We start from the raw sequence: 10,542 nt of genomic DNA on the forward strand, positions 1-10,542 counted from the left end.
GAACTGCAAAGCGTGCGTGGGTGATGAAGAATATCTCTCACAGTGCTCAATAGATACAGTTGCGTGACTCGCGAATCTGCGAAGCTTGCACTCAAAGGATAGGAAGAGAGAGGAGTTATCTGAGAGGCGTTCTAGGGTTACGATTCTGATCCGATTGATTGTGCGATGGAAGAAGACGGCGGCGATGCGAAAGTGGGAATGCTGGAGAGCTTCATGAGAAACCAGCAGAACTCTTTGAAATCCCTATTCCACCGCAAGAAATCCTCCGCCGGCCGTGACGGAGATGGTTCTCCGTCGCCTATCGCTTCCCCGAAACCTATCCCTCAGCTCTCGCTTCTCGCCAATTCCGTCGTCTCCCGCTGTTCAATGTACTTTCTCGAACACATTCCATATGATCTCCTAATTAGGTTTATACCGGCGATTGCATCTTCTAATTGATTGATTTAGGATTTGTTTTCGTGTTGCCGATTGTTCAGTATCCTCAAGATTCCAACGCAAGATTTGCAGCACCGATTTGATGTAGAGTTGCCTGAGAGTGTTAAGCAGCTCTTGACGTACGCGAGGAACTTTCTCGAGTTCTGCTCGTTTCAGGCTCTACATCAAGTAATGAAGCAGCCTAGTTACTTAAGTGATCAAGAGTTTCGTCAGCTCATGTTTGATATGATGCTTGCTTGGGAGACTCCCAGTGTCACTAGTGAGAATGAGAGCAAAGTGAGAACTCTATCTTGTTGATTTTTTAACTTATTTGGAACGATGATGCTTTATATCTTATTTTCCAATTTTAGGATGCAGTGTCTCCCTCCACGCAAGACTCTGAGGATGAGGACGGGTGGTCTCTGTTCTATTCAAGTCCCACATCTATGGCAATGCAGGTTATTTCCATCTTAAGACTTCTTTTGTTTATGCGTTAGTCAAATTTGGAAGGAACTAACAGGCTTTTTTTTTTTCTTCCTGAAAATATGCTTAACAGGTTGATGAGAAAAAGTCTGTTGGACAGGACGCCTTTGCAAGAATCGCTCCGGTTTGTCCTGCCATTGCAGATGCAATCACCGTACATAATCTTTTTGATGCACTGACTAGCTCTTCAGGCCACAGGCTTCATTTTCTCGTATATGACAAATACATCCGCACACTTGACAAGTATGAACTAACTACTGTTCTTAAAGTCCCTCATTTTGTTTTTCTGCATTTGTTGACTTGTTGCACCATCTGATAGTGTTATCAACCGTATTTTTCATGTCATTTTTTGTACTTAATTTCGCTTTACTTCTCTAGCATCGCTTTTGCTTTATTCTTACATCAAGCACACTCATGATTCCTTAGCTGGCAACATATAATGTCAAAAATTTATTGTTGCTTGTTAACTAATATTGAGTTGAAGATGAATTATACCGGTGGTTCAATCAGTGATATCAGAATAAGTATGAATCTTTTTGGATATCACGGGTCTGATTTAGAATGAGATCGATCCACAGAGAAACCATGTTTTCTTACATTTGATTGCGGATGTTTATTTCCTCCAAATATCTAGTTTCTCTTTTATTTTTCCTCACCCGTTTTCTATTTTGCAGAATTTACAAGGCTGCTAAAAGCTCTCTTGGACCTTCAGCTGCCAGTCTTCAGCTTGCCAAGGGGGAAATAGTTCTTGATATAGATGGTGGCAATCCTGTTTTACCAGTTTTCAAACACGTGGGCATCTCAGCATGGCCTGGTAAACTTCTGGAGATATCTTTGCATATATCACATTTTATTTATGCTGACCTTCTGAATTGGCAATAAAATCTACCTTAAGAAAAAGGAGAAACCCGAAAATCGTGGTTTAAGTTGGTTGATTTTGTTTCCATTTTAACAAGTATCAAGCATTTCCTTTTGTAGGAAAACTGACACTTACCAACTGTGCCCTGTATTTTGATTCAATGGGTGGTGGTGATAAGCCCATGCGATATGATCTCACTGAAGACACAAAACAGGTCATCAAACCTGAGTTGACAGGGCCGTTGGGTGCTCGTATCTTTGATAAAGCCATCATGTACAAATCGATTATAGTGTACGTGTGCTGGTGAAATACAATGTTATTGCTCTCTTGTTTAATGACCATTCACAATATCTCGTACTCATGGATATATTATTCCTTTTGCGTTATCTTCTTTTGTATGTACAGGCCAGAGCCGGTATATTTTGAATTTACGGAGTTCAAAGGAAATGCTCGTCGAGACTACTGGTTGGGTATATGTCTGGAGATCCTTCGTGTGCAATGGTTCATTCGAAAATACAACTTTAAAGGGATTCAAAGATCAGAAATACTTGCAAGGGCAATCCTTGGCATATTCCGCTACCGTGCAATAAAGGAAGCTTTCCAAGTCTTCTCTTCTCAATACAAAACATTGCTTATATTCAACCTAGCAGAAAGCCTTCCTGGTGGAGATATGGTCTTAGAAGCTCTATACAGACGAGTTTCTCGCATAACCACCGATGTTCAGTCTGATGTCAGTTCTGTTCAGTATATGAAATGGCCCTCAAACTTATCTCCAGTCTCACTTATTTTGCTTGAGCACTTTGGATTGAATCTAGAAACTAGTACGAATATGGGTGAAGAAATGACAATCGTAGGGGATTTTTGTGTTGGGGAGACGAGTCCATTGGAGATAGCTCTGAAACAGTCCATCCTAGACACAGACAGAGCTGAAGCTGCTCAGGCGACTGTGGAACAAGTGAAAGTAGAAGGAATTGACACTAATGTTGCAGTAATGAAGGTATCACGAGATACTTTCTATTCATCTTTAACTTTTGTTTTTGGCTCCGTTGTTACTATATTAACCAATAATCTCATTGTAGGAACTATTACTCCCTTTCATCAAACTAGCCTTGCGTATAAAACTCTTAGCATCTTGGCAAGAGCCTTATAAATCGACAGTGTTCGTGATCTTGGTGAGCTATTTGATAATCAGGTAAGATTTCATCTTTATAAGACATGATGACAAAGGATGATAGAGTTCCGTCACATGATAACTCGTGAAAGTGATGATGCTATGTTTTGATCTGCTGTGTAAGTGTAATGACATCAACGATCTTCTTATGTTGTGAAGTGGGTGGATCGGTTTCATACTACCATTGGTATTAGTCCTGGCGGCTATGGTAATGCTATGGCGTAAGCAATTCAACAAAGGGAAAGAGCCAAAAGCCGTTCGAGTCAAAGCTCCACCGAGTAAAAACGCAGTGGAGCAGCTACTCCTACTACAAGACGCAGTCAGCCAATTTGAGTCGCTAATTCAAACCGTTAACGTTGGTCTCCTCAAAATAAGAGCCATTACTCTCGCAATTCTTCCTCAGGTATGATACTGTCATCAAAACATGATGACGATTAAGGTAAAATGTTGTCTGCGGCTAATATAACTCCCTCTGTTTGTATGTTTTACAGGCGACGGATACATCGGCTATATCGCTTGTGATTGTGGCAGTGATCTTGGCGGTTGTTCCGGTGAAGTACTTGTTAACGATGGCGTTTGTAGAGTGGTTCACGAGGGAAGTTGGGTGGAGGAAAGCGAGTAGTGACCGGTTAGAGAGGCGGGTCAGAGAATGGTGGTTTAGGGTACCAGCAGCTCCGGTTCAGCTCATGAGAGCCGATGAAAGCAAGAAGAAGAAATGATACTTGTCTCTCTCACGCACATTGTCTCTGTTTCATCATGCAGATGTTTTCTCTCGTTTTTTCCAGTAATTGTTCAGGTTTATTCGGAAATATGAAACACTTAAACTCGTTTCTTCAATGGAACCATTTGAGTTACTGCATTATGAGTATATATAATATATATATATATATTTTTTTGCAGAGTATGTGAATATCATTAGAAAATGAGAAGTTTTGTTTGTACAAAAAGTTTAAGCGGGCTAGCCCCTTTCTGACAAAAAAAGAAAAACAGAGAAAGACTACAAGGTACTAACTACTAGGTAGGTTAGTTTGATCACTCATACTTCAGCCAAAGTCTCATTAGGTTATTGAACTTTTTGTGGTTCTTCCTTGCAATGATGGAGTTACGGACGAGTCTATCAATCTTCTTGAAAGTATGCGACACCGGCGTTGAGATCGAGTTATGCAACCTGTTATTACGCTCCCACCAGAGTGAATAAACAGTCGCCTGAGCAGCTAACCGACGAAGCGTGAGGGGACATACATTGTCTTTCAAACCAAGCCAGTCCATAAATGCCGTCCTTGTGTGAAACCGGAACGGGTTATAGCCCAATCTGTGAAGGACTAGGACCCAGAGATGATCACTGAATTTACACCGCAGAAATAGATGGTCTCTGGACTCCAAGTATACATTGCAAACACAACAAGAATCTAGTGTGTTTACAGCCCATATAGCAATGCGCTCCCTTGTGGGAAGACGGTCGAGATGAGTCATCCACATCATGAATGCTTGACTTGGGATTGCTCCTTTGAACCAAACATTTTCAGTCCATGATTGTCGCTCTCGTCTGTTACGAATAGCTTCCCAGGTTAACTTTGTAGAGAAAGCCTCCAGAGCCACATTTTCCACTTCCCACTAACTTTGTAGAGAAAGCCTCCAGAGCCACATTTTCCACTTCCCAAACATAAGCATCCGAGACAGTAGAGATAGAGGGGATAGGTACCGTGCACAGATGAAGCTGAAGAGTCTCTGCAGCTGGTGATCTAGCGTGTCTGAGTTTCCATCCAACAGGTGTGCAAGCATCAGCAACTGTAGAATGAAGTGGAACACCAAGCGCTCGAGGACCCGAGGGACCTAGGAATGTGATGAGAGTTCCCAATGGAGTCCATTGATCATACCAGAAACTAGCCGTTCGCCCATTCCCAACCTTGCATCTTAGAAAACATTCTGCCGTAGTTCTCAGTTTTAGAATAGACTTCCAAATCCATGATCCTTGCTTTGCTTCATCTAGGCTCCAAAGACTGATAGCTTTCAAGCGGTGTTCTTTGCACCAGACCGCCCATAGAGATTCATTTTCTTGATATAGAAGCCAAATAAGCTTCAGATTCAGAGTTCTATTCCATAAAATAAAATCCCTTAATCCCAGTCCTCCTTCTTCTTTTGGGAGACAGCAGTTCGCCCATGAGACTCTTGCAGAGGCTCTAGTTGTGATGTTCCCATTCCACAAAAACCTACAGCATAAGGATTCCACTTGTTTGACACATCCTTTGGGCAGGAGGAAAGTGGAGAACCAGAAGTTAAGAATGCCATAGATCACAGAGGATATTAACTGTCTTCTACCCGCAAAAGATAAAGCTCTAGAGGACCAGGAGGAAAAGTGAGCTCTTAATTGGTCAAGCAATGGCCTGTAGTCACATATTCCGAGCTTCTTATGCATAAGAGGCAGACCCAAATACCTGACCGGGAGCGAGCCAACAGTGAAACCAATGCTGTTCATTTCAACAGATTCTACACTATTCAGTCCTGCAGTGTAAAGTTCTGTTTTGTTGCGATTCATATACAGACCTGACCAAGTTGCAAATCTCTCAAGGGTAGCTGATATGTGGCGGAGTGAACCGTATTCTCCATCGAAAAAAATCATGACATCATCAGCAAAAGCCAGGTGAGTAACAAGGGGGTTCGTTGCAGCTGGATGGTACCCTATCTGACCAGAGGCAAACTCCCTGTTGAGCAATTGAGAGAATACTTCCATGGCTAAAACAAAAAGGTACGGAGACAGAGGGTCGCCTTGCCTCAGATCCCTTGCTCCTTTGAAGTAACCACAGAGTTCTCCATTGATAGAAACCGAGAAGCGGGTTGTTGAAATGCACTGGTGGATCAGGTTCACAAAAGATGGGGGGAATCCAAGCGTTTGGAGGATCAGAATAATGAAATCCCAATTAACTGAGTCAAAAGCCTTCTTTAGGTCGACCTTCAGCATTGAGCGCTTAGAGATGCTCTTCCAGTTGTAGCCTTGGACTAGCTCCGTAGCCATAAGGACATTTTCAAGAAGTAATCTCCACGGAATAAATGCAGACTGGGCATTGGAGATAAACAAGGTAGGGCAAGTTTCAGACGTTCTGCAAGCAATTTAGAAACAGCTTTATAGACTGTGTTGCAGCAAGAGATCGGACGAAAGTCGGCTATACGGTTCGCATTAGTCTTCTTCGGATCAAGGAAAGGATTGTGGTATTCCATTGCTGAAGAAGATATCCTGACGAGAAGAACTCATGGACTGCGTCCATTACATCTCTGCCCACAGATTTCCAATTCCCTGTAAAGAATTCAGCCGGGTATCCATCTGGTCCATGTGACTTATTCTTCGGCATAGCGAAAAAGACCTCTTGGATAGCTGTATCAGTGACAGGTTCATTTATAATGTCCAGAATCGAGCTGTTGAGAGTGGTAGGTAGTAGGTTTGACAACTCAGAAACAACAGCAGTAGAACAAGTCTGATTTCCGCCCAACAAAGTTTCATAGTAACCGACAATGTGCTTCTCAATATCCTCTTTGGATTCTAACAGATTCCCACCATCATCTAGAAGACAAGAGATCAAGTTGATAGATTGCCTGGTCCTGAGAGAACGATGGTAGTAAGCCGAATCACAGTCCCCAAATCCCAACCAGTTAACTTTAGATCTTTGCTGGAGTAAAGAATCCTCAGCTCTAGCTAGAATACTCCATTTGTGGTGAGCTTCCTTCTCAGAGAGTGCAGCCTCAGGTGTCGGGTTATTTAGGGTCCGTAGTTGGCAAGCTAGGAGCTCATCAAAAGCCTCAACAACTCGCTTCTCCAGAAGAGAGTAATTGTCTCTGCTGAAAGATCTAATAACACTTTTAATCGCTTTCAGCTTCCTAGATACCATCAGCATCTTAGAACCCTCAAAAGGCAGAGCACGCCAGCACTCTCTGATGAGAATAGGGAAGTCTGGGTTCTGATTCAGCATACTAAAGAACTTGAAGGGTTTTTTCGGCTTTGAAGAGGTAGTATCGAGGAAGACGCAACATGGACTGTGATCGGAGATTCCTGGATCACCAAAGACACCTAGAGCATTTGGAAACATGGTCAGCCATTCATCGTTAACCATGATTCTGTCAAGCTTCTTGGACACAAGAGTAATGCCTTGTTTATTCGACCAAGTAAAAGAGTTTCCAATGCAAGCCAGGTCTGTAAGCTCAACTGAGGTTACACATTGCCCAAATTCTCTCATTCCTAGAGGGGAGGAGAAGCGGTCCGCTGAAGAGTGTTCATCAGCAAATAGAACTTGATTAAAGTCCCCCAATCCTGACCCTCCTACAGTTAGAGCCATAAACCATTGTTGCAGCAAATTCCAAGTTACTCAGGGGCAGCTTAACAATGCAAGAAATCGACTGGAGGGATTTGTGACAAACTGAGACAGCCACAGAAGGATGCCATAGTAACCAAATTTTTCCTAAATCCGAAAACTCGTAATTACATTCGTATCGCCATTCAGGGAAGACTCTGCTTATGATAACAAGGGCTTTATCCGGGTAGACGTGGGTCTCGACAAGACCACCAAAAAGAGGCTGGTACTTCTTCAGCCATTTCTTTATTCCGCGACGTTTTATTTTATCATTTATTCCTCTAATGTTCCAGCAAAAAATATCCATTAAAAGGTGGAAATCAGAGGTTTAAAGGGCCTCTGACCCTAGCTTTCCTTGCAGACTTCTTCATCCCTTTAGTAACCACATCGATGAAGCGATCTTCTATATCAAGGGGATTATCTTCATCTTCATACTGACTATCAGAACTTGAATCAAGGCCAGAGTCGGAACTTGGAATGGAGTGACCAAATGAAACAGAGCCATTCAAATCAACGACAAGGAGATCCTTTCGGGCAGGGGCCTGAGTTTGCCCAGCTTGGCCTTTCTTCGAGGTACCAGCTTCAGCTTCTTGGCCAGAGCCAGTGTGCACTACCTCTGAGGACTTCTTCTTGACTACAAGAGGCAAGGAGGAGCGAGCTACTGAACCTACATGCTTCTTAGATGTCTGAACAGACAGAGCATTACCAATAATAGGAACCTGACTGGCAATTGGAGCCTTATCCTTCCGCAGACCAGTGCGCAGACGAGTGCAATCAGATGCGCCATGCTTAACTGAGCCACAGATTTCACACTTCAGAGGAGCATTAGGACATTTTGAGATCGTGTGGCCCACTTTCCGACAGTGGCTGCAAAGAGAGGGTAACCATGGACTAGATACAGTGATACGAACAACCTCACCAGAGTCAAACTGAGCGTTGACAGCTTCTGGTAACGGTTTCCTCGGGTCAATAACTGTGTAGACCTTGGCAACCTCAATATTTGTAAGATTTTCCGTCGAGGGATGTAGGCACAAGGGATGACCCACTAACCCTGCTATCTCCTTCAGAGCATCCCTGTTGAAGAACTGAAGAGGGACTCCTGTGAAGTCGAGCCAAACTGGTACCGTAGAAAGCTCAGGTTTTTCTGCTTGAACTTCTGGGGACCATTTGGCTACAAACATCGTGTTCCCGTCCACTTGCCATAGGCATTGACTGAGAATGCGTCGCCGAGCATTAGGACAAGGAACTCTAAACAAGAAGGCATGACCGTCCATCTTAGAGACAGAGATATCACGTCGGTGCTTGCTCCAAATACCATTGACAATAGTGTGAACAGCTCCTCGAGCAGGTGGTTCCTCATAGAATTTTCCAATAATAAAAGAGTCCCAAGCTTTCTTGTTCTTCTCTATGACAGAGTTAGGAATTCTTATACAAGCTTCCACAGAATCAAGAGTGAAGGGAGTGCCCTCTGGCTCGAGTTTCTTTGTGTTAGACTTGACAAATTTGCGCCAGTGGTCCGCCGCACTTTGTGGTCCTGACTTGGTGTTAATTCCTCTGGTTCTTGTTTGGACTGGTTGAACCAAATCAGCAGCGATTTCGGCCGGTACAGAGTGATCTGTAGCTGGTTCTGAAGATGGAGGAGAAACAAACTCTCCCTCTTCTAAGGTATCTGTGACTGTATCTAGAATCTCAGTATTAGGGTTTCCTTGAGCTGAGACAGTGATGGTGGCTGTAATGGCACCAACAGGTTCGACAATCGCCTCAAAGTCGGTAGCTTGAATCTCAGAGATAAGGTTTCTTTGAGAAGATTCGGTGGTGGTGGCTGTGACGGCACTAGAAGAGTCAACTATGGGCTCAGCGTCTGTGATGGTGGCTGTGACGGCACCAGTAGGTTCGACTATGAGCTCAATGTCAGAGGTGGAGGCTTCAGCGGCTACACGGGTCCTGTAGCAAGGTTCGCTTTGAGCAGAGTCGATGATGGTGGCTGCGACGGCACCAGAGGGATCGACTATATGCTTAGAGGACATTGCTAGAGACACAGAGGAGACAGGAAAGCCTAGGGTTCGAAGATCTGAGGTGGAGTCTGCAACGAGCTCCAAAGAGACTTGCGCAGAATCTTGAGATCCGGTAGAGGCAGAGGAGCCTGAGGGGGTCTCGTCCTCCGGATTGATTTTCGGTTTCTTTTTCTTCTTAGCCATCGGATCTGGGGGTGACCGTCGCTTGGAGAGACGGCGGTGGATGGAGAAGGATTGGGATCTCAGTTTCGCCGGTGGAGAGAAAAAGGAGGGTTTTTTTTCTTGTGCATCAGTATATATAATATGGTACAACAGTAACTATTAGATGAAAGCTAAGTACAATTAGTTCACTCACGATTCGATTGTAGCGATCTACCAAGACTACGGAATCATCAGATATTCATTTTATACTTGTTTCTCATGTTAAGAATTGCACTACCAAGACTATGGAATCATCTCTGATAAGTGTAGTTACGAATTTATGATACGACAAAGAGAATACAGTATATAGTTATAGAATTTTTTTGACAGCGTATATAGTATAGTCTATACTGTATAGACTTGTGAATATATAATTTTGGATTTTGTCATGTAATTAAGAAAATCTACGTGGAATGACAATGCACGAGCGAGAGTGCATGGCAAGGCCAACCCATTTACATGCCGGAAAAGCGTGGAATCGTCCTCCAGTGACCAGATATTTCTTTCAGGCTAAGGCAAATTGTCTCTCACGTCACATTTCTTACTTTTGATTTTCTAATTTATAAACTTTTGTTAATAATGTCAAATACATCACACACACGTCGGAAAATATTAACAAGTACATATTTGAATGTGACCCGTCATATTCTGTTATGGTTCTTCTTTTTCTTCACTTTTATTTATTTGCATCTTTTCTTTGACCAATCACTTTTATCTACCTGTCGACATACATATTCGATTGCTGATAAGCTGAGACAGTGCTATGTGAGGAAGCGAAAGAAGGGTCAAGAGAAAGAAGTGGAAGTTCATGCTGAGCTGGATGATTGAAGCTTGATGATTGGATGAAAGAGTTTGTTAGAAGTCAGTTAGAGTCAGTTAGACTTGAGCTGAGTATAAATAGAAGTTGTTGTATTCATTATGAGATAGCTTGTATTTGGATAAGAGTCTTTGACTTGAGGAGTGACGAGTGGGTTAAACCACCGTACTCATTGTTCTTTACAAGTGTATTACTCAGTATCAATATACAGAAGTACTATTCAGTTACGGATAGAGTGAGGA

General features: G+C 43.0%; 3 protein-coding genes across 3 annotated transcripts; 1 reads left to right on the forward strand and 2 right to left on the reverse strand.

Annotated features, from left to right (window-relative positions):
- The first annotated feature begins 3 nt into the window (after positions 1-3).
- Positions 4-3,781, forward strand: LOC125589686. Its single transcript, XM_048761993.1, has 10 exons — positions 4-368; positions 477-711; positions 786-872; positions 971-1,140; positions 1,572-1,711; positions 1,876-2,047; positions 2,162-2,753; positions 2,836-2,948; positions 3,087-3,330; positions 3,419-3,781. The coding sequence occupies exons 1-10, from the start codon at positions 166-168 to the stop codon at positions 3,644-3,646; spliced, it is 2,184 nt and encodes a 727-aa protein (XP_048617950.1). The 5' UTR covers positions 4-165; the 3' UTR covers positions 3,647-3,781.
- Positions 3,782-3,959: 178 nt separating this feature from the next.
- Positions 3,960-4,406, reverse strand: LOC106442430. The gene has a single exon (XM_013884118.2). It carries the CDS (start codon positions 4,404-4,406, stop codon positions 3,960-3,962), a length of 447 nt encoding a protein of 148 aa, XP_013739572.2.
- Positions 4,407-6,088: 1,682 nt separating this feature from the next.
- On the reverse strand, positions 6,089-7,252 carry LOC125590643. Its single transcript, XM_048764292.1, has one exon. The coding sequence runs from the start codon at positions 7,250-7,252 to the stop codon at positions 6,089-6,091; it is 1,164 nt and encodes a 387-aa protein (XP_048620249.1).
- Positions 7,253-10,542: the final 3,290 nt, after the last annotated feature.

The sequence above is a fragment of the Brassica napus genome, chromosome C7 (assembly GCF_020379485.1).
Source record: "Brassica napus cultivar Da-Ae chromosome C7, Da-Ae, whole genome shotgun sequence".
NCBI classification, from domain to species: Eukaryota; Viridiplantae; Streptophyta; class Magnoliopsida; order Brassicales; family Brassicaceae; genus Brassica; species Brassica napus.